At 51.3% G+C, this 24,694-nt stretch overlaps 1 protein-coding gene across 1 annotated transcript; it reads left to right on the top strand.

Moving 5' to 3' along the window:
• Positions 1–772: 772 nt before the first annotated feature.
• Positions 773–24,694, top strand: mxi1 (max interactor 1, dimerization protein). Its single transcript, XM_067259522.1, is given in 8 exon segments — positions 773–1,062; positions 3,588–3,623; positions 3,626–3,689; positions 8,112–8,141; positions 23,201–23,315; positions 23,863–23,976; positions 23,978–24,062; positions 24,352–24,694. Coding segments are annotated over 8 exon segments (840 nt in total). The 5' UTR covers positions 773–836; the 3' UTR covers positions 24,522–24,694.

Raw genomic sequence — 24,694 nt, 5'->3', positions numbered from 1 at the left:
AACATGTTTACTCTCAGCGGTAGCAAACAGCAAACTGAAAAACTGAGAACCGGTTCATCAATACAAAAAAACACACAAACAACCACACAAACACTGACTCCATCAGAGTAGGCTACTTCCTGACCATAGTGGTGGAGGATAACCTATCACTTCTAACTTTCCGTTCTACTTATCCATACAGAAAATCTGATGTTTTTGTTCTCCAATCTTTCTTTCTAACTTGTTGAGCATAGCTCCACAAGCTTCTGTTCCAAAAAGTCTCGTTTTTATGAAAGCTATGTGAGTCAGGACAATGACATACTCGCATACATAAATTCCGTATTCATGCTGATTACACAAGCACATAAGGACATGAAAACGACTAATGCCGTTTTATGACCATGTCTACGCAGTCTGCTACCATCTGTAACTGTTGCATGCACGCAGGCAGAATCTAAGAGAATCATGGCTTTAACATCTGGTTTATTCAATTATTTTAACGTGCCTATTTATTTTCTGTCCTTTATACTCTTGTATGTGTTCTGAGTTCATATGTTTTCAGGTATTTATTTGTATGAATTGTTGTGAAAAGTTATGACGAAAAAAAAAAATGCATTATTATAATTCGCTGAACGGGCTTTAGGACCATGCGGACTTTTTTTTTTTTTTTTTTTTTACCACAGACAGAGGGTTTCGACGAGGGCTCGTTCTCTCATGCGCCACAGACATTGGCCAGCGCTTCAACACTACACCCCGCATTCACAAAAACCCATCTATCAAGACAAGCCTTGCAGATAGCTGCCTCACTGTTAATTTCCCTCAGAAAGTCACCGCAAAGCCCCTAGAACTACACGAAAATGGCCAGAATTGAGACACAGAGTAGCGGGTTGAAAACTGAAGATGTGTTTTTCGACTCCGAAGCATCAATGGACCAGCAAGATTATGAGATGTCTGACTGCCCTTTCAATGACGTCTTCAACTCAGGAGACTCTCCAATGGACCAGATCAACACTTTTCTGAAAAACGTCCAAGTTTTACTGGAAGCTGCTAGTTATATCGAGACCGCCGAAAGGAAGGATGGAAGTAAGTTTAACCTCGGTGAAGTTTTTACTGTTTTTGGCGTGTTGTTAACGTGGAGGAAAACAAGTTTCGTTGTCAATAGACTCAGACAACAAAGGGATCAGTTCATTCAAATGAGATAAAATCCTTAACATGTGGTCCGTATGCATTGATAAACAAGCCTGGTTATTTCACACCAATGTGGACAGTTGCGGACACAAATACATTGGCTATCTTATCCTTTATTGACCTACAGATGACGAGCTGTTATTTTTCATGATTTCCCCTCACATATAAACAATTATCTGTAGGATTTTCCGTACACCTTCTCTGCAGCCAAATAATTCAGCCTGTATTCTTCCTCGCTGCACATTTCACTGCTGCAGAGATTGGGATGATAATAGGGAATATGGGTGTGGGTGTAAGTGTTTTTTTGGGGGGCAAACCGAGCACTCAAACTGAGTAGAATCTGACATCGCAGCGCCGTCCAACAACTCCGTTTTTGCATGATGTCATTGTGCTCTCGGCCTTGATGGAAAGAGACCAAATCAGGATCAGAATGTTTCAGAGTCATTTCTGTTCTGAAATTTCAGAAATCTTACTAAGTCTTGGGAATCGTCATTTGTCAAAAGGCTGATTTAGTCTCATTTGATTGTGAGAATTGAAGGCTAAACTATTACCATTTCTAATTTTAAGGTAACTGTTATTTTATTTTGGAATATTATGTAATATTATGATTAGAAGTAGCCTATTAGCCTATAAGTATTAGGTCGGCTATTTGCCTAATTGAACAGTATACCATTGTTGAGTCTATATCAAGATAACGCTGGAACGGGGCAAAAAATAATGTACATGTTCAACACATGTACAACTTTTTGTGACCCATCATAATCCTCATTCGTAGAGGTTCTGCACCACTTTCTGTATTTTTTTTCCTTCGGTTGTTTGCTTCCTGGTATTTGTGGGTGTTGCCACATGGGTTCCACATGGCGCGAAATCCCTTTGTGATTGGCCAAGTCCAAGTTCGTTGGCCATGCTTGTCAAAACCAGTCACCAATCAAACGCCGGTATCTCGGTGATGTCATGTGTTGCTGGGCCTGGCTTCAGACGAGGAGTACACCCATAGGGGGCATAGGACTGGTGGGAGATGTAGTTAGAAGAGGTGTTCGTGAAAAATAACATGAAGATGTAGTCTGAATGTTGTTTTTTATGTTGAATGATTTCGTTACTTTGGATTGTAGGCCAGAGTATGCTTCTGTGATCTGCACAGAGTGGATCTTCAGACCTGTAATGTCTATTCCCTTCTACAAAAACCAGTTAAGGTTACTTTAACTTTTTATAAATGGCTATTCTTAATGCTTTTAATATCAGTTTGATTGGTATTGTCCCATATCTGTTCTCATAGTTTAGTCGGGCATTGACGATACTTTCAGACTGAAAGACAATCAAGGAAAATGTGTCCTTGACAATTTGAGAGGATTGAGCAGATTTTTTAAATACATTTTATATTGGACATTGATTGCTATTTTTTAGTTTGAAATCGTATTTACATTGATAGAAAGCCATACGAATGTATGGGATATTACCTAAAAGTTAAAACTGCTGCTGTCATTTCAATAGCCTACGGTCGGTCGGTGCAGCAGGCCCTTCACTCGTCCTTTGGGAAGTGGAATAAGAACTCTGTTTCCCATAAAGCTTCGCGGTGAGACCAACCTCCCACGCTAGTACTTCTCCACCCAGCTGGGAGCTAGGTAAACAAACTGGGGGAGGAGTGGATATAATCGGCAGCAGGGACTTTGCAGGCGCTGGGATATCGGGGACATTTTTTATATTGTTTATATCCCTTTTGTACAATTTGTAATTGTGTTTCCTAGGTACTTTTAATACTTTGCTACACTGGTTTTAAATTTTTTTCTAGCGCCTAAACCTGTCAGAGGCACCAGTTAGCTTGCAATACTGTTGGCTTTTTTTGACAATTGGCTCAAGAGCCAGCAAAGAAACCGACAATATAAGGACATTTATAACGTTGATTTTATTTATTTCTGCACAATACTCACCAAGGAGCCAGGCTAATTCTCTTGTGAATATAAATCAGCGATACCTCTCTTAAAATCGAATCAAAGCTAAAAGAAACGTCTAGCTAACGTACGATAGATCCAACACAGAATGACTTCTGTTCAATTAATCAACATCCAGAGGTTGTTGGAAGCTGCCGAATATCTTGAAAGGAGAGAGAGAGGTAGGCTTTCAATTTAAGAGACGTACATGTAGGAACATAGGTCCATATTGTCCTGAGAATATACGCCAGGCTACATCAGCTGGTCACGTTTAAACGTTCTGACAGGTGTATCATTTGTATGCTGTTAAAGTAATATTGTGGGGGGAAATTAAGAAAAAATACAGCCTACTATTTGAAGAGTTTGCACAATATATTACCATTATTAAGTGTTAAGGTTGTGTCTTTTCCTCCGGAGTCATGTCTACGGTGCATATGGTGGTGGATTTCAAACTCAACCAGCTATGCTAACTTACAGTTTTGTTTAAAACAGAATGTGAACACGGATATGCATCGACCTTTCCTTCATTGATAACACAAACTACCAGAGGCAAAGGAAATTCCGAAACAAGAAGTTCAACAACAACCATAACAGGTATGTCGTCGTGGGTGCCTTCTATTTCCTTGTTTCTGCTCCTAAAATATCATGTGTCAGCTGTCATTCATTTGCTAGCAGCTACTTGTTCGCACAACGAACACCTTTGCATCTCACTCACTCCCAATACAACACTGAAACGTCGGGTAAACAAGAACCGCTTTAACAAAAGCGTAGCTGTTGCTACAGCAGCACAGTGTTTCCAACATACTTTTCTATGCTTCTTTTTCCACCGTTTGCAGGGAAAAGTGAGTGTTTGCCACGTAGCATATTCAAGAAAAACCATTATATTGGCCACGCGTACAATACATTCATGTACAGAGGTTGTCTTTGGCTTTGGGGGAGGGTAGAGCGTCAACAGCCTGAGCTAGTGTTCATCAGCTGATTGTCAAAGTGACTGCAGTGCGGAGGTTAGGGACTAAGTGAAAGTTACTGCCTGAACGGTGAAGATCGCCGCAGTTTTATGCGCTTTATCTACGTGGAAAAACAATTGTAGACACTTTTTGTGACATGATTAATACAGTGCTATAATGTTCTTTCAATTCACCCGGTTAAAATATTTCTGTGGCGGTTCCTATAATCGCGAGGGTATTGGTGGATTTTTGTCCCTGTCCCTTAAAAGGAGAACCTGCTCCTATTTACGGCTGGTGTTGTTTGCAGGCGAGCAAGGTGTAATACGGAGACCTTTGATAGCACAGTTATTATTGCGTGCTATAACACAGTTCAGTGTTAAACGTTTTAGACGGGTGGCAGTTCAGCTCACAAAGTGTGACCTTTATGACGGTGTAAGTCATAGATATAATCAACAGTTTCGTACATGCATCACTTTAATTAAAAACGTTGCATTTATGACCCAATATCAATTACACAGTTGCTGGAAAACGTATAAGGCCTTTTGATTTAATAGTAGTCACAGTGTGTGCATGGAGGCGTAGATGCCGGGCTTATCAGTAGAGCTTTTCGTGCAGTCAGACACAGCGTCCCTTCAAGAGGAGATAGCTTCGACAGGATGCATTAAACTCCAGCCGTAAGGTGAGGATCTTATCAGTGCCATACACCGTACTGCATTGTAATCCCCCCGTCGACATCAATCTCCCCCATTGACTAGGCGAGCCATGAGTTAGACCCCGTTTAATATTAATGTGAGAATAGGCTTCACAAACCAGGGATGGGTAGATTACCGCTGTGGCACAACTGACTTCTGCCTGGCAACGCCTGCGGTGAGAAGGACAGCGACTCGCACAGGTAAAGCCGTTCCTCCCGGTTACATGGACGTGGCTTAAAAGAGATGGGCTTATCTCGCGCTAGCTCCCCCTTTCCCCTGCCGACGCACAGAGTTGTGTTTGTTTATCTCGTTGACAGCGTTAGAGAGAGGGAGGGAGGGAGGGAGGGGGGGGTGGGGTAGAGGGGGAGCGATAAAGAGAGAGACGGGCTGTGTGGCTCCTTCCATGTCACTGTGTGTGGCATGGAAGGACCTCCTCCCCTCTGTGTGTGTCGCCCCTCCCCCCCCCCCCCCCCTCCCCCCCCTCACCACCACCATGCAAATATCAGCTTCTGCATTTCCTGTTGAGCCGCAGACACTCCCGACGCTCTTATGGCGAGCTGTCGGCACACGGGGCGTCCGGTGTGTTTTATGATGACGGATTCACAAATAGGGGGCGTGTAGCTGAACCCAGCTCCACTTTGATTGATCTGTTTTAATGGACCTCGGGCCTCTGTTGCAGGCTTGACGTTGGGGGGGTTGGAGGCTAGGGCAGGGGGTGGGGCTAGGGTGAGGGGCTGGGGCTGAGGCTGGGACTAGGGTGAGGGCTGGGGTTATAGCTAGGGCTATGGTGAGGGGCTGGAGTTAGAGCTGGGGCTAGGGTGAGGGGCTAGGGTGAGGGCTGGGGCTAGGGTGAGGGGCTGGGGCTGAGGCTGGGACTAGGGTGAGGGCTGGGGTTATAGCTAGGGCTAGGGTGAGGGTTGGAGTTAGAGCTGGGGCTAGGGTGAGGGGCTAGGGTGAGGGCTGGGGCTAGGGTGAGGGGCTGGGGCTGAGGCTGGGACTAGGGTGAGGGCTGGGGCTAGGGTGAGGGCTGGGCTAGGGTGAGGGGCTGGGGCTAGGGTGAGGGCTGGGGCTAGGGTGAGGGGCTGGGGCTAGGGTGAGGGGCTGGGGCTAGGGTGAGGGGCAGGGCTAGGCTGAGGGCTGGGGCTAGGGCTGGGGCTAGGGTGAGGGGCTGGGGCTAGGGTGAGGGGCTGGGGCTAGGGTGAGGGGCTAGGGTGAGGGGCTGGGGCTAGGGTGAGGGTCTGGGGCTAGGGTGAGGGGCTGGGGCTAGGGTGAGGGCTGGGGCTAGGGTGAGGGGCTGGGGCTAGGGTGAGGGCTGGGCTAGGGTGAGGGGCTGGGGCTGGGGCTGGGGTGAGGGCTGGGGCTAGGGCTAGAGGGCTCTCACTGATCCAGAGTTATGGTAGCTACACTGAAGAGGGGGGATGGTGACTGGCTGCCATAAAGATAAAGAGGGTTAAGGCTCGATCCATCAACATACATTTGTGTGCAGCACATGAATAGCTGCTTCGTCTATTGTGACAGGGCAGCGGAATGTTTGGTTTCGTCTGTGCAGCCTACATTCCATCTCAGTAATTGAAGACATCTTTGAAGAATGTCCCTATTATTTTCGCATACCAGTGAAAGAAAACACACTCACAAAAACAGGAAACAGCCCATGCTTCTGTATGGCTGTACATGTCCCTGCAAGTCAAAATAAATCTGCCAGGTCCTTGCATGTCTGGCCTGTGCTACACACTGACAACAACTTCTGTAATTTTCTGTGATCTGGCTCAATCAAATTCACAGCCACAGTTCAGTTGATGCCCGGTCCTGCTTACGCACACACACGCACACGCACCAAACACACGCACACGCACACAAGCCGTAATGTCTTCTAATGGTGACATACGGTATTTATATTGGCGTAAATTATTAAACTTTAAAAAATGCACTCTCGGAAGGGGCGCCAATTCCCATAGTCCCTTGCAACTTGACAGTTGGAAGCTGTGAAAACATAGATGTGCCATCTTTCCCCTCCCTCCCTCCCTCCCTCCCTCCCTCCCTCCCTCCCTCCCTCCCTCCCTCCCTCCCTCCCTCCCTCCCTCCCTCCCTCCCTCCCTCCCTCCCTCCCTCCCTCCCCCCCCGTCCCTGCCTCCCCCCTCACCCCCATCCCTGCCCCCCCCCCCACACACACACACACCCCCATCCCTGCCTCCCCCCTCCCCTCACCCCCATCCCTGCCTCCCCCCTCCCCTCACCCCCATCCCTGCCTCCCCCCTCCCCTCACCCCCATCCTGCCTCCCCCCTCCCCTCACCCCATCCCTGCCTCCCCCCTCCCCTCACCCCCATCCCTGCCTCCCCCCTCCCTCACCCCCATCCCTGTTTGTGTTGAGAGCATGGCAGAGGGATGTCTCTCTTCGGCATGTTCCCACACAAAGAAGCTCTTATGGGACCTGCTTACTCACTTTGCATTATTAACAGTGCACTGAACCCCCGGCTGCAGACACACTCTCTCCCCAGCACACACACAACCTGCGAGAACGCACACTCCAACACACACACACACAACCTGCGAGAACGCACACTCCAGGAGCCATACATGTGCTCTCACATGGACACACTCGAGCACACACACACACACACGTACGTACACACACACACACACACGCACACTCCAGGAGCCATACATGTGCTCTCACATGGACACACTCGAGCACACACACACACACACGTACGTACACACACACACACACGCAGGCAGCTCGTCCATCCTCACCCGTGCACACACACTTTCAGGCACAGAAACACAGAACACAGGAACATACAGGCCCCACTGCAACAAAGCTTGTCTGTGTGCTGTGCAGCGATTGATGTGGCACCTACAGGGCAGAATCTCTCGTTAGGAACATCCAGCCCACCTCATGATGAGCTAAGGCCAGACACTATTTACTGTATGTAACATACGTTACAGTAAGTTACAGCACATACCATACATTTGAATTTAGTTACTGTAGATGCATAGTTAGTTAAGTGCGGAACATGACCATACATTCAGTTAGTTAAAGTAAGTTACAATACCAAACAGACTTGACTTCGTTACACAACTAAACAAACATTAGTTTCTGTACAGGACCAACTGTCTGTACTGTGGGAAATAGTTATTGTCTTGTCTTGTCATGGTGTACGATGCTTGAATTGGGCTAGTAATCAGAAGGTTGCCGGTTCGATTCCTGGCCGGGAAAATGACGTTGTGTCCTTGGGCAAGGCACTTCACCCTACTTGCCTCGGGGGGGAATGTCCCTGTACTTACTGTAAGTCGCTCTGGATAAGAGCGTCTGCTAAATGACTAAATGTAAAATTTAAAATGTAAACTTAAAAGCTTCCTTCTGTTCTGTTTGCAGGTCCACGCACAACGAGCTGGAGAAAAACAGGTAAGCCACACGTCAGCGCCGAAAAGAGAATGTGAAACCCCCCCCAAGTGTATTTAGCATTTGTCTTTTGTCACGTGTTATTGTAATTGAAAGTGAAACTCAGACAGGCAAATGACATTTACATGTATTCCTTCAGCAAAGGCCTGTACCCAAAGCAACTTACAAAAGCATGCATGTGATGGATGATCAAGGCCCAGAAGGGCACTGTTCTAACAGTGTTCAGTGGTTAGCATCAAGGAACTGTCGGTGTTTGACAAGGCGCAGTGCAACAATTGCTCGCCGATTATACACAACAGAGATCTTACTCGATCGCAAAGTCAGTGCCTTTCTCGACATTTCTTTTTGGGCTTCACTTTGGACTTCGTTGCCCTCTTACGAAAGCTCTGTGTAAACACTGAAAATCACAGTCGCGGTGAGGTCACATCCTGGTCACATCCGGGTCATATCCTGTGTTCCTTCAGCCTGCCAGTCCCCCTCCTGTGCTCTGTCCTAAGCCTCGTTTCTTCGTCTCTGCAACAGGTCATCACAACCAGAAGTAAGGGTTGACCTAGATCTGCTAAGCTAAGGGCATTCTCTCTCTCTCTCTCTCTCTCTCTCTCTCTCTCTCTCTCTCTCTCTCTCTCTCTCTCTCTCTCTCTCTCTCTCTCCTGAGTCACCACTTTACAAAGGGTTATGCAACTGAGTGGTTGCTAAGGGCTTTGAGTTACACGGAAAAGGACCAAAACAAGAGTTCACTCAGTCTTTTGGGGTGGTTATGCAAGGTTGTGTGCGTGCGTGCCCCATATACAAAGGTCTGAAACCCGTAATTGCGACCTGAGTAGCGGGCCATAGAAACAAAGGGCAATCAGAAGGATATTATAGGACACATTTGAAAAAACTCTTATGTAGTACAGTACCTCTCCTATTGGCTGGTTCTCACAAGATTCTCTGTAAGTTCCTCAGGAGCTGTGAAGTCCCCAGAACAGTCCCCTCAGTTCCATCGTTTGCAGGGAAGTTGGTTGAGCTAGAAGGTGGTTTTCTAAGAAAACTCTTATCAGATTCCCTGCCACCACCACCCACATGCAGTAGTAGCTAGCGGTGACTGTTTAGACTCAAAGGGTTGGCTTGGAAACGGTAAACAGGAGAGGGCTGCACACTGACGATGTACAGTAAACAGAGAGGTGTAGAGACAGGCTCATGTCTTTGTCTAACCAGCACCAGTACCAGCTGTGGGTCTGGGCGCGACCAAAATATGTAGGTGTCCTAATCCATTAGCGGTAATTACCTTTCACATCACCACCCATTATTATTCCCATCATCATTTTTTCGTCCTGGTTGACTGCCCGTCTAAAATATGAGGACGTTCGAGGGAGGCAGAGGCAGGCAATTAGCTAGTTAAATATAGACAGGAAGTTGATGTGTCATCGACTCTCTGAGCCAGCGTTCGCATGCGATGCCGTTCCTGCCGCGTCGACTGGGCCGTGCAGATAGCGCCCACGTGGCGGGTATCGCTGCGGCAACCACCACGGCGCTCTGTGTGGGATGTGGCGTGGAGATAAGGTGGGTGAGGAGGGCAGCGCCGAACTACGGTGTCAGCTACTGAAACGTGACTAGAACATTCCGTGCTGTACAGAATGCATGCGAGGCTGCAGATAGCGCCTGTTGTTTTGTAATTTGGTATACAGTTTTTTAATTTTTTAATTTTTTATACAGTTTTCACTATGGCTCTAGTGTTGCTGGGTAGTTTCTCCCTTATGGCCACAATTATCAATTTTACATTAGGCATAAAGCAAAAAGTGGAAAGAAAAGGGAGTGATTTAGGCTTAGAGTGGTAATCCATCTTTTAAAAGCTGTAGTCCAAGTCACTTCCAATCCTGCCCTCCGGTCTTCCTCGTGTCTAATCCAATTTGCGAGCACGACCTGTACAGTACACGTCACACCACCCCGGCATCCAAATGTGCAGTTCATTGCGTAGAATCACAAGTTAGAACCTACGCTCCGTACGCTCCGGAACCACGCCACGGAAGCCCTTCAGTTCCATCTGGCCAATCCGTCACACCCAGTTCTGTCCCGCTGTCAGGCCAGGTTGAGAGGGCCAGGGGGTTTGAGTTCCATCCCTATCAGGGCTCCACACCTCTGCGACCGTGATGCCTGGCCCCCCCTCCCGGCCCCCCTCCCGGCCCCCCTCCCGGCCCCCCTCCCGGCCCCCCTCCCGGCCCCCCTCCCAGCCCCCACAGGCCCAGATAACCCCGGGCTGCCCCCTGCCTGCTCTCAGGCAGATGGGACAAGCCAGAGATGAAAGAGGCTCTGAGAAAAGCAGAAAACCACATTCCTCCAGATCCCTCTCTCGAACAGGCCTCACCAGATAACGTGCTGCCGCCACTTCCTGCTCTTTGATCATGTGATCTCTCCTACAGACCTGTTTCACTGGCGGTTTGCCACCGAAACGACGTTGCCATCAGCTGTTGCTATGCTGGGCGAAGGGTTGCTAAGTGCTGGACGATTCTGTCGAGAATATGGCGTCTGTTCATTCAGGAACCTACGGTCCTTTATCATATTTTTCTCCTATATTGTCGCTGGCACATTCTGTCGCCTTACAGCTTAGCATAGCTTGTCTTATGTGCTCCTCGGGATGAATACACAGGCTTATAGTTGTACAGCAGTGGGGAATTACATGGCTCACGATTAAATGTGTGTTTCCACGGGCTATATTACGGCTCTGTTTATGGAGAATCAATAGAACAGCAGAACATGCGTTTACCCCAAGCTGTAAATCCAGCCAAGCCGTGACCCTCACACACGTAAACAAAATTAATGTGGTTTATCAGGACGGTAGCTGTGGTAAACACTGCTAATGAGCTGCCATGGCGCCCTCACTAGAAACTTTTATATTCGTTTTTCCACTTAAACCCTTTACAACGGGAGCCGGGGAGTGGGGGAGGGGGGGGGGGTGTTCAAACAAGTCTCCCGTGCACATCTTTCGACTTGGTGTCGCCAGTGGGGTATTACAGACCAAAGCGTCTCGTTTCCTGCGCGGGGCGAGCGGTGCTGCGCGGCCCTCGTCCTCGGGTGGTGCAGGCGAGGGGGTTGGTTGGTTCGCGCCACAGCGGCAACAGGAACGCGCAGACAGTCACGGCTCATTTAGCCGGGCCTTTGGCTGCTGTCTCAGACTCCCCACATTGCGAAGGTTAAAAGAACATTAGTTTGATTTGTTTTTGTATTGGGTGAAATTGGGTAAAGACAACGATGGTTCGTTATGAACCTTTGAGTCATGTGACCCGAAGGCAGCACGAGGGTTAACCTAGATTAGCCTTGACTGATTCACTGTTGGCTGAGTTATTAGGCCATAGAGTAACTGTTAACGAGCTCAGGGTTAAAAAGAGGCAACACCTGTCAAAAAATAATAATAAGATGAATTACAAAAGAAGCTTTCACACACACACTAGGACACAGTGGCTTTCAATGGCTATTTACACCAGGGCTGCCCAACCCTGTTCCTGGAAAGCAATCCTACTGTTGGCTTTCCACTCCAACCCTAATTATATAGCTTATCAGTCAGGTAATGGTCAAGTCAAAGGTAAAGCCAGTTGAACTGGATTAGGGGTCTGGATGACCACCTCCAAGGTCGCGGCTCTCTGTACAGGGTCAGCCCAGATTTACACCATACACACGGCCTCTGCACATTCATTAACACCAAGACACCGCCAAAGTTAATTAGTGTTTTGAAGTTACACACAAACACAGGGGCATCTGTGGGAGACGCGTCAGCGGCTGGTGCGGGTGTTGCCATGGACGCAGGCCGGAAATGGGGTGGGGGTGGGGGCGGGAGAATCTGAGGTCACCCTCGCAAACCCCCACATCTCAACTCCACTCCTCATTTCTCCGCATCCTCCACCCCTTCATCCGGCCCTCTCTCGCTTCCCTTCCATCCTTCCCACCCGTTCCCCCGACGCCTCCCTCTCCACACCCGCCAATCCTTCCCTCTTTTCCCATCCACGTCTCCCTCCGCTCCCTCCCGCTCTCCCTCCTCCTCCTCCTGCCTCTCCCTCCATCGGCAGGAGGAGATTAGGCGTCAGTGTTGGACTGCAGAGTGGATAAGTCCTGACAGGGTCAGCCCCCCCGTCCTCCCAGCCCCTGACCTCCGACCCCGCTTATCTCAGCGCCTCCCTGGTGTGCCTCTGCTCAGGGGGAGCCAAGCTATCATCATATCACTCCAGGCTAGGACGCAGTGTAACAGGACTGACCAGGGGGAATGTATTGGTGCCGGAGGCCAGACGAGACTGTGTTTAGGTAGAAGGCAAACGGATGGTGTGTTTCTCTCCATGAAAGGCAACGCTTGAGTTTTCAGGAAAGGCTCGATTTCGATACAGTAATTAAAAGGAGAGATGGTTTGAATGGAAATTGAAGTCTTGTCTTGTCCCTCCCTCCCTCACTCCCTCACTCCCTCCCTCACTCTGTTTCTTATTAGTTCCATAGTAAAACTCCCACTCAGTGTTTTGGACCACTTAATCATTACTAGGTCACGCTCGTTGATAAGCTTCTTTCCACGAAGGACAGTCGTCACTCCACAGTGGTCTGTTCCAGAACAGAGTGCACTACTGTACGTTCCCTACCCTTCTAGAATCTCTCGCCCAGTGTTCTGCCTGACAAAACCATGACTCAAAAGAGTGGGCCAAAAAAACACCAGAGGCCGTTTTGAAAACAACAAACTAAATTCAATCTGTGTGATGCTAGATTTCTCCTCACGACCAGATAGGGGGGACGGGGGTGGGGGCCTTTATTTCGTCCAATCCCAGTGCCCCTGGAGTTTCAGAAGCCAACCAATGAGGGACGCACTCTCCCAACTACCTCACTGTGTTTCTCTTCCTGACTGACGGACGCAAGAACCCCGTAATTCCTGAGACTAGGTTTAGGGATACAGTTACAAGGTGTGTGTGTGTGTGTGTGTGTGTGTGTGTGTGTGTGTGTGTGTGTGTGTGTGTGTGTGTGTGTGTGTGTGTGTGTGTGTGTGTGTGTGTGTGTGTGTGTGTGTGTGTGTGTGTGTGTGTGTCAGGGGGGATTAAGTGTGTGGGTTAGACCCCCATCAGCAGTCTAAATCAGCTCTAGAGAGAGGAGAGAGAGAGAGAGAGAGAGAGAGAGAGAGATGGGGGATGACATCATGACAGGCCTTCCCTCAGATCCAACATCTGTCTGGATCTTCACCCCCCCCCCCAGTGGGGTGTCAGAACGCCCGTCCTGGTTATTGGACTGTAATCCAAATCTGCTCTGACCCAGGGCTTCCATGGGAGGGAGGGATCAAGCAAGGGCAGAGGATGTGACACTTGTTTTGATTGGTGAGGTTCTCATCAGCACAGGCTGATCTGCACAGGCTCATCAGCACAGGCTGATCTGCACAGGCTCATCAGCACAGGCTGATCTGCACAGGCTCATCAGCACAGGCTGATCTGCAGAGGCTCATCAGCACAGGCTGATCTGCACAGGCTCATCAGCACAGGCTGATCTGCAGAGGCTCATCAGCACAGGCTGATCTGCAGAGGCTCATCAGCACAGGCTGATCTGCACAGGCTCATCAGCACAGGCTGATCTGCAGAGGCTCATCAGCACAGGCTGATCTGCAGAGGCTCATCAGCACAGGCTGATCTGCACAGGCTCATCAGCACAGGCTGATCTGCAGAGGCTCATCAGCACAGGCTGATCTGCACAGGCTCATCAGCACAGGCTGATCTGCAGAGGCTCATCAGCACAGGCTGATCTGCAGAGGCTCATCAGCACAGGCTGATCTGCAGAGGCTCATCAGCACAGGCTGATCTGCAGAGGCTCATCAGCACAGGCTGATCTGCACAGGCTCATCAGCACAGGCTGATCTGCAGAGGCTCATCAGCACAGGCTGATCTGCAGAGGCTCATCAGCACAGGCTGATCTGCACAGGCTCATCAGCACAGGCTGATCTGCACAGGCTCATCAGCACAGGCTGATCAGCACAGGCTCATCAGCACAGGCTGATCTGCAGAGGCTCATCAGCACAGGCTGATCTGCACAGGCTGATCTGCACAGGCTGATCAGCACAGGCTCATCAGCACAGGCTGATCTGCACAGGCTCATCAGCACAGGCTGATCAGCACAGGCTGATCTGCACAGGCTGATCTGCAGAGGCTCATCAGCACAGGCTGATCTGCAGAGGCTCATCAGCACAGGCTGATCTGCAGAGGCTCATCAGCACAGGCTGATCTGCACAGGCTCATCAGCACAGGCTGATCTGCAGAGGCTCATCAGCACAGGCTGATCTGCACAGGCTCATCAGCACAGGCTGATCTGCAGAGGCTCATCAGCACAGGCTGATCTGCACAGGCTCATCAGCACAGGCTGATCTGCAGAGGCTCATCAGCACAGGCTGATCTGCAGAGGCTCATCAGCACAGGCTGATCTGCAGAGGCTCATCAGCACAGGCTGATCTGCACAGGCTCATCAGCACAGGCTGATCTGCACAGGCTCATCAGCACAGGCTGATCTGCACAGGCTCATCAGCACAGGCTGATCTGCACAGGCTCATCAGCACAGGCTGATCTGCACAGGCTCATCAGCACAGGCTGATCTGCAGAGGCTCATCAGCACAGGCTGATCTGCACAGGCTCATCAGCACAGGCTTTACGGATTCCAGAGTCGCGTGCTCCTCTGATGCTCGTAAGGCCTGTGGCTCGTTAGTGGGCATCGCTTCCTCTCTCTTTTGCAGTTTTTCTCTCCGTCTCTCTCGCTTTCTCTGTCTCCCTCCTCTCTCTTACTCTGCCCCTGTCTTTATGTCCCTATCTCTTTCTTTTTTCTCTTTCTCCTGCCTTTCTCCTCTCCTTTCTCTCCCTCTTGCAATCCCTCTCACTATTACAAATATCTCCCCCCCTCTCTCCCCCTCTCCCTCTCTCTCCCCCTCTCCCTCTCTCTCTGTAACTCTCTCTCTCTCCCCCTATCTCTCTGTAACTCTCTCTCTCTCCCTCTCCTGTGTTGCCCTGCTGCAGTGGACCAGATTAAGAGGCAGAGTGTGCACGTGTGGACTAATCCATGTGTTAGTGATGGGCCTCGGCCCAGCCTCTCTGGGGCAGGCCTGCTACACACACTGCACAGCTGGTACAGAACCCCTCCCTCCCTTCTCTCCCTCCCTCCCTTCTCTCCCTCCACCTCATCCCTCTCTCCCCTCTTCTATTTCTGGACGTGTTTCCGTTTGTTTGTTTCGGCTCTCGTTGGTCCGCTGCTGTTTTCTAGCAGCTCCTTTCCTCCCTCCTCTGTGTTTAGTCTCCTCCCCCCTTCTCTCTCTTTCTCACTCTCTCTCTTTCTTTTTCTCTTTCTCTTTCTCTCTTTTTCTTGTTCTTTCTCTCTCTGTCTCTCTCTCTTTCTCTCATTCGTTCTCTTTAGTTCCACTATTTCTTCCCTGGTTCAGTGTGTTCCCTCCCTCCCCCCCTCCCTCCCCCCCCTCCCCCCGGGCCCTCTGTTGCTGTGTTGCCATGCATGGCTGCAGATACCACTCCGCTACGTGGCCTGGCACGGTGTCCGACGGCCAGCGTGACCAAGTCCCCTAGTCTGCCTAGTAATTGACTACAATTCCCTTTATTTACATGCGTCCTTCAAAGTCGATTGGTTAAAAGGGCTTCCCCTCAAATCCCACACGGATTTAACCCTTGTTAACTCTTTTTTTAGTGCGCCAGTGGGTTCTGGATGATTTCCTTCAAGCGGTCGGGCTGTTTTCTCAGCAGTGAGTTCCACTGCAGTCCCAGACTAAACATCCTATTGGTCGGTCGTCCGGTTGGGTCTGTTTTCACACAGGATTTGATCACCTTCCACAGCCGGATCTTCCAAAAGTACCCATAAATCTTGTTGTGCGACTATGGAAGTCCCCCATCTCTCCGTCACACACGCACACACACACGCGCGTGCACACACTTTCTCGGAATATAGGGGTTGTCCATCTGTGACCACCATTGAATCCCAAGACTTGCTAATGAACTTTAGCTCCCAAACATTCCTATGGCCTGTTAGTCAAACATAACAATTGCTTGTCAGTTGTCTCCTTGTCGTAAAACACTCAAAGGCCTCATTGTCCTGGATAGACGTCTCCTTTTCTGAACAAGAGGCACAGAGCGGTGAGAGATCACCTCTCTCTCCCGTTCTCTGCCCTGACAGGACCCTCTCTCCACCATGTCCACAAGTCGGACATTTTCCGTTTGTTTTCTATCTATAGCCGAGCGACGTTTCCTAGAGTTTGAGGGTTTGAGAGAACGAGAGGAATGTTGGCTCCGTCGACGACCTCTTTGAGATCTTGACGGCGAAGAGATAAAAGCTAGAATAGTGTCAAATGCGAAAATATGTGGCAACTTTTCCTTTAAAACCATTGAGGGTGAGGTTCAGTTCCCGCGTTTACTATATAATTTGTCTGTCAGGAAAGGGAGCCTATGTAGCTTTTGTTGCTATGGCTCGATGCGCTCGTTTCCGGGCAGATTACACATACATAGAAGGCGTCCCCCCCACCCCCCCCCCCCTCTTTTTCCTCCCTCCATCACTTCCTCTCTGCCATCGGCCTATGCTTCACACTGGAACGGAGAGCAACGTTTGTCCGTCATTGGATAAAGGGGGGAGGGGGGGAGGGAGGGAGGGAGGGGGGAAGGGAGGGGGGAAGGGAGGGAGGGAGGGGGGAAGGGGGGAAGGGAGGGAGGCTGCAGGGCATTGAGGGAGAAAAGGGAGAGGAGAGGAAGGATTACAGCTATGGAGAGAACTGTGTGTTTGTGTGTGAACACATGTGCGCTTGTGTGTGTTGTTAATGTAACGGGAGAGAGGGTGAGCTCGGAAACGTGACAGATGACGGCGTCCACCACCACCTCCGGCATCGCTGTCACCGCCCACCATCATACTGGCCCTCACAGCCTGCCTGGTTACCTTTGCCCTAGTAACAGCCCGCGCGCCTTCGCTTCACGCTCTCGTCCAATCGGCTTCCAAGAGCCACGCCACTTCCTGGCGCGTCGTGCCGGCTGTCTTAACTGAGCGTACGCTCCAACTTCCTGAGTCGGCTGCAGGTGTAACTGAGGCTGGACTGGGAGGGTTGTCGAGGACGGGTCAGTCCCCTGGCAACCAGGGCGAGGGGGAGGACGGGTGCTGCTGCTTGCCGGAGACACACAGCCCAGCTTGCTGCTGAGAGGCTGGGAGGCTGGGGGGCTGAGGGGCTGAGGGGCTGGGAGGCTGAGGGGCTGGGAGGCTGGGAGGCTGAGGGGCTGAGGGGCTGGGAGGCTGGGGGGCTGGGAGGCTGGGGGGCTGAGGGGCTGGGAGGCTGAGGGGCTGAGGGGCTGGGAGGCTGGGGGGCTGAGGGGCTGGGAGGCTGGGAGGCTGAGGGGCTGGGGGGCTGGGAGGCTGAGGGGCTGGGGGGCTGAGGGGCTGGGAGGCTGGGGGGCTGAGGGGCTGGGAGGCTGGGGGGCTGGGGGGCTGGGAGGCTGGGGGGCTGGGAGGCTGAGGGGCTAGGAGGCTGAGGGGCTAGGGGGCTGGGAGGCTGAGGGGCTGGGAGGCTGGGAGACTGAGGGGCTGGGAGGCTGAGGGGCTGGGAGGCTGGGAGGCTGGGAGGCTGCCACAGCATGGCCTCACAGACTGTGTTGGCCATGAAACCTGTTGTCAGGCCAGGAGCAACCATGTGACCCGCCACCTCACCGCAGTCATGTGATGGAGCGAGCTGGAGGGCCCCTCGTGAACGAGAGAGAGAGAGAGAGACAGCGGGGGAAAGAGAGAGAGATAGAGAGAGAGAGAGAGAGAGAGAGAGAGACAGAGAGCGACAGAGAGCGACAGAGAGCGACAGAGAGCGACAGAGAGAGACAGAGAGAGACAGAGAGAGAAAAAGAGGGGGAGGGTAGAAATGAGAGAATCATAGAAGGGCCATCCTTACCAGATAAACAACCCTCCCTATTGTGTGAGCCCGGCCAGGCAAACAAAAGTAACCAGCAAACACTGGACGTTCTGTGTGTGTGTGTGTGTGCGCGTGCCTGTAGCTCCGAGGCCACTGCCCTCGCCCGTACGTGTGTTTTGAAAGACCGAGCTGTGCACAGTGGCACACATGGAGCTGCACGCCACATGTAACATGGCCTCAGGCTTAAAGGAAGACCCAGTTAGCCCTGTGTGTGTTGCATGTTGCCGTGTGCACGTCGACATGCAACACGCGTGTTGCCGTGTGCACGTCGACATGCAACACGCGTGTTGCCGTGTGCACGTCGACATGCAACACGCGTGTTTTCTCCCTTCTGCATGATCGAAGGTCTAAACCGTATTTCCCCAGAGTTCGGGCCGGGCTCAGCTCAACACCTCATGTTTGGTATTTTTAGGCCTTGAATTATAGATTCAACCCATTTCTATACATTTGAGCTAAATCCATATCTCTCTGTGTGTGTGTGTGTGTGTGATTAGGCACTACCCCCGGGGTATAATCCTTCGACATCGATCTGATCTAGGTCCCTCTGTTGCCTCGTATGAAGCTTAACAATCTGACTCTCAGTTAGGTTGTGTGGCGCTTTCAGACCCGGCTTGACCAGTGGAGGTCTCTCTCAGACTGGAGGACTGCTGTCTGGTTAGCGACAGGCTAACAGTAGTGCTACGACCATGTGATGAAGTCTTCCATCACCCAGTACGCCCACATCCAGTACACCGCCGAGCTAGCCGTCATCACCGCTATCATCATCGCTATCATCATCGCTATCATCATCGCTATCGCGCCATCCTCGGGATTTGTAATTAGTGTCTTTTCTAAGTGAAAGGTCATATCTGCTCTCCCAGAAGGAAGTAGGTCAGATAGGGGGTTGGGATGGGAGAGGGATCTGTGTGTGTGTGTGTGCGTGTCCATGATTCTGGCTGTGCGTGTGCATGTCCTGTGTTGTGTGATCGCGTACGTACGTGTTCACAAGTGCGTGCGTGTGCGTTTGTACGTGTGCGTCAGAAACATGCCAGTTGTATCAGCGCCTGGCACCTGACCGCCCACGTAAGAGCCCAACATGTCATTATGTCCCACATCTTGGATGGCTTGTGAAGTCATTCATTATTTACTTATTCACAAGTTCTGAATCTAGGCCAGCCATATATTTCCCCCCAACACCACCACCGCCTGCCCCCCCCCCCCCCCCCAATCCCCTCTTCGCCGTCCAATAGGATCCTTCTTCTGAGGGATCCAAATGACAAATAATTGGCCGAACTCTCCCGGCTTCCTGCTCCAAGCCTGGCATCAGAGGTACCTCCCTGGCCACAGAAACATGGACGTGTTCATCAGTCTGCGTTTGGTTTCTAACCATGCTCATGTCATGTCTTCCAGCCTGAAGAAGTTAAAAGTCTCTCAAATTCACACACACACACACACACAAAGCAACATCAAAACTATGATAAAACACCATATGTGGCAAGTGAAGAGAGAGACACAGACAGAGAGAGAGAGAGAAGGAGAGAGAGAGGGAGAGAGAAGGAGAGAGAGAGAGAGAGGGAGAGGGAGGGAGGGAGGGAGGGAGGGAGGGAGGGAGGGAGGGAGGGAGGGAGGGAGGGAGGGAGGGAGGGAGGGAGGGAGGGAGGGAGGGGGAGAGGGAGATGCGTAGGCATGGAGGTACTGGGCTGTGTGCTCAGAGAAGCTTTCTGAAGTGTGCAGATGCGGGTGTGTTGGAGGAAGGTTTGGCCACGTTAGAAAGAGGGGGGTGGCTGAAATAGAGGGAGGGGAGGCGGAGAAAGAGGAGGGGATGGAGAAAGGTGTGAAGTGTGGTTGATGGTAGAGAGACATGGGCGCCTGTAACCATCTGGTGCTGTCAAAAACAGAACACAGAAAGAGCAGTAATACACACATACACACTGTGGAGTGGTAATACACCATTGTCTCTAAAGGAAAGGGAAGCATGGCTGCGTGTGTGCGTGTGTGTGTGTGTGTGTGTGTGCGTGTGTGTGTGTGTGTGTGTGTGTGTGTGTGTGTGTGTGTGTGTGTCAAATAGGATCAGGTGAGTAGGAGAATAGTCAGCCTCTCCTAGGACTAAGATAAGGAACCAGGAAGTAGATGATGAACAACATGCAGCAGGCATGGCTGCCTTCCTCAACATGCTATTTGTAAGGGTTCTAGTGCTATACATAGGCCTGTACTGTACATACATATGTACTGTACAGTCCTAGGATAGTCCCAGTCCTATTTTCTAGTCTAGTCCCAGTCCTATTTTCTAGTCTAGTCCCAGTCCTATTTTCTAGGCTAGTCCCAGTCCTATTTTCTAGTCTAGTCCCAGTCCTATTTTCTAGTCTAGTCCCAGTCCTATTTTCTAGGCTAGTCCCAGTCCTATTTTCTAGGCTAGTCCCAGTCCCAGTTTCCCCCTGGATGTTTCTCCACATCCGGACAAGATAATCTGGCCGCTGTTGTTGTTGTTGTTGCCGCCATGGCGTTTGATCTCCAGTGCGTGCCTGTTCCTAGTGCAGGGCTCCGTGGTAGCCCTTGTACACGCGTTGCGTAATCTGCCGCGGATAAAGTGCCCATTCACGGCACGCAGGGCTAATTCTATTCATCAGTTTAGGGAACCAAGCAGGTTAGCGTAGTGCAGCTTTCTCAGCTACCCGGGGTAGCGTTAGCACGTGAGCATTCACAGGCAAAGAACAAGGCAGATTAGCGAACGCTAATAGCTAGCAGCTATTCATAAGGGGAGGGGAGCTATTTTGTGTTGTGTTACTAAAGACGGAGAACTAGCTCCATTCTAGCAGCGCTGCTAACTCTGACATGGGATAGAGCTCTGAGGAAGCTTCCTGTTGCCAGGCCAACTCGGAACAGTGGCAGTTTACCTCAGCGAGAGCCCCACAGTGTTTATCCGAGACAACACACTCTAGGTAAAAAAAAAAAGACAAAAGAAATCGCCACACAACCTCACACTCTTAGCGTAGCCTAGCATGGCTTAGATTGGCTTCTACTGGGCTGTGTCAAGGCCTTCAGAGCAGCGTCTGTTTACACAGGGAGACCAGTAAAATTCACAAGTTGTTTGTATTGTATTGCTGACCAAAGCTTAAGCTGTTTGGTCCCCCGGCCCCAAACAGCTCCAGTCAGAGGATTACAACCTTTGACCTGTGGACCAGTAAACACTTATGCTCAAGGATTAAAACATTTAACCCCTTAATGTGACCTTTTTAATGGGTGTACTAATTTTCCACATACACTGTTATTGAACTCTCTCTCTCTCTCTCTCTCTCTCTCTCTCTCTCTCTCTCTCTCTCCTCTCTGTCTTATTTGAACATGTGTGTTTCCTGCCCTTGTGGCCTTAACAGAATGTTCAGCAGGTCACGTAACGCAGGCAGAGATTAGACGTACACACACACACACACCTACCAATCATCTGGCTCAGGATCCTGCTGTAGCTGGCTGAGACCTGTGGTTCAGGGTTAGATGGAAGGTGAGAGGGAGGGCTGGATGGGAACACAGTGTCCACAGTCAGTGCAGGCACCAGGAAGTGCAGGCACCAGGAAGTGCAGGCACCAGGAAGTGCAGGGACCAGGAAGTGTGCCGCCCACCGCCTGCTGGCTCAGGAACATCAGCCAGGGTCAGGTTAGGTCTCCAGTTCCCCTTCCCCCTGTGGGGTGTGTCTGTGAGGTAGTAGGCGGTGGATGAGGAGTAGGAGGAGGGTGTGAGGGCCTCATTGACCCCACAGCTCCTAGACAGACACGTCGAGACATGTCGCCATCTCTCCTCCCCCCCCCCTCCCTCCCCCCCTCCACGTCAAAGTCCACGCTAGTTTGTGTGTGTGATGTGAGACTGATAACATTTTGCAAGCTATAATGGGAGTGTGATTATGTTTATAGGGGCAGAAAGGCCACCCAAAAGTGTGTGTGTGTGTGATGTGTCCCAGACATGTCCCAGGAGAGCCTGATAGCACCAGAGGATGGCAGGCCTGTTCCTAACACTATGCAGTCCTGCAGCTGCTGACGCAGGCTCTCTCCCTGTCCTCACCTGGACTGGCTGACAGGCTGGCTGGCTGACTAGGTGGCTGGCTAGCTGACTGACTGGATTACTGACTGTCTAGCTGGCAGGCTGACTGACTGTCTAGCTGGCAGGCTGACTGACTGACTAGGTGACTGGCAGACTGCCTGACTGGCAGGCTGACTAGGTGACTGATTGGCTGGCTGGCTGGCTGGTTGGCTGGCTGGCAGGCTGGCTGGCTGACTGGCAGGCTGGTTGGCTGGCTGGCAGGCTGGCTGACTGCTGATAAAGAGTGATAGAGGGCTCCGTGCCCCCTGTGAATAGTCTGATAACACGGCCAGACTGAGAACCAGACTGATAGCTATCACCTGATGTGTGTGTGTGTGTGTGTCATCATTCTTCACCCCAGGCGGCTCACCACCCCTCCCTCCTCCCGCCCTCACAGCCGAGACGTATCACTCATAGTTTTCCAAATAGTTTTGCATGCACGTACACACACGCACGCACACACACACCCTGAAACTGACACACCACACACACAGCTCCTCCCAACAGCTTAAGAAGCAGAGAGTCCAGTGTCCACAATACACCTGCAGTCTGTCAGGTTTAAACATTAGCTAAGGCTGCAGTCTTGGCTGGAGACACACACACACACACGTCTTGTCTGACACTCAGTCTAGTGCTCCAGATAGTGTCAGCTACAAGTCTAGTCCAGCTCTAATGGACTACTGATTAGGTTATGGGCCCTCCGTTTCTCAGCCAACCTCTCAACTCTGCTGTTGTCAGGGAGACGGGGGTAGAATGGTCCCCTTTCCTTGTGTTGAGCCCTCTAACCCCATGGAATACTGGTTCGATACAGGTTTGGTCTCTAATACAGGTTAGAAATGCAATATGTGCCATGACACATCCTGCTGTGGTTGTTGTTGTAGTGAGTGGGTGAAGGCTGAAGCAGGGAGACTTGACTACCTGACTTGAACCAAGCACACACTTTGACCTTTTGACTGTTCCTTCTCTGTACATGTTATATCGCACGTTGTATATCGTTTTATTGATCTATTTTTCTTCCCCCTGCTCCCTCCCTCTTTCCTCCCTCTCTCCCTCTCTCCCTCTCTCCCTCTCTCTCTCTCTCTCTCTCCCCCTCCTCTCCCTACAGGCGAGCCCATCTGCGGTTGTGTTTGGAGCGGTTAAAGTCCCTCATTCCTCTGGGCCCTGAATGCAACCGACACACCACCCTGGGGCTGCTCAACAAAGCCAAGTCCCACATTAAGGTACAGGCCCACACGCTGCCCCCCTGCCCCTGTCCAGCGAGCTGCAGGCCGGCTCCAACACACACACACACACACACACAGTCTATTTCTCTCTTCTTGACGGAGCTGTGTTTTGGCCAGTTGCCAGGGGCGACGGTCCTTGCGCTGGCAGCCGTGACCAGCGGTGACAGGGTTCACATGTGTCCGTGGCAGCAAAGTATTGATGGTTGTTGTCATGGTGAACCCTGGGGGGGGGGGGGGGGGGCATGTAATTGCGGTAGTAAACAAAGAACATGGAAATGACAAACAAGAGCAAACGACTCGCTCGCTCTCTGTTTCCCCGCTGCTCTCTCTCTCTCTGTGTCTCTTTCTCTCCCTTTCTCTCGCATTTCTCCTCTGTTTCTCCCTCTTTCACTTCCTCTCTCTCTTTTTCTCTCCTGCTCTCTCCATCTCTCCCCCCTCACCTGACCTCTGTTCTGAAACCCCCCCCCCCCCCCCCCCCCCCCCCCCGTTTTAAGAACTACATAGTAAAACCCCTCTCTCTCTCTCTTTCCCCTTGTCCAATCAGAAACTTGAAGAGGCGGACCGTAAGAGCCAGTACCAGCTGGAGTCTCTGGAGCGAGAGCAGCGTCACCTGCAGCGCCAGCTGGACCTGCTGCAGGGAGGGGAGGGGGGCGGGGGCGGGGGCGGGGGAGGGGGAGGGGGACAGGATACGCATGGACAGCGTGGGCTCCACCGTCTGCTCCGAGCGCTCCGACTCTGACCAAGGTGAGCAGGACGGACACGGCTACACACACACACACACATCATCATCAGGTGATACACTTGTACCCACCTACACACACACACATATCAGGTGATACACTTGTACCCACCTACACACACACACATATCAGGTGATACACTTGTACCCACCTACACACACACACATATCAGGTGATACACTTGTACCCACCTACACACACACACATATCAGGTGATACACTTGTACCCACCTACACACACACACATATCAGGTGATACACAAAGGTCACAAGCCCTCCCTGTCCCCCTGCAGAGGAGATCGAGGTGGACGTGGAAAGCACCGAGTTCTCCCACGGGGAGCTGGACAGCGTGAGCACGGGCAGCGCCAGCGACCTGGACGACCACAGCAGCCTGCAGAGCCTGGCCAGCGACGAGGGCTACTCCTCCTGCAGCGTCAAGCTGGCCTTCTCCTCCTCCTCCTAGGCCCCGCCTCGCCCCCTAGGCCCCGCCCCCTCAACGCCAGCACCGCACCAGTCACCCATACCAAACGTCCCCCCACCACCCCCTCCTGTCGCCTAGCCCGTCGATCCGCCTGCATCCCCCAGCCCCCACCCCCTCGCTGTCCCCGTGGCAACTCTGTCACCTGACAATTTACA

This window comes from Osmerus mordax, chromosome 21, assembly GCF_038355195.1.
Source record: "Osmerus mordax isolate fOsmMor3 chromosome 21, fOsmMor3.pri, whole genome shotgun sequence".
In the NCBI taxonomy this organism is placed as follows: domain Eukaryota; kingdom Metazoa; phylum Chordata; class Actinopteri; order Osmeriformes; family Osmeridae; genus Osmerus; species Osmerus mordax.
Note: the sequence above shows the minus strand (reverse complement) of the source record. Positions and strands in the feature narration are given on the sequence as shown.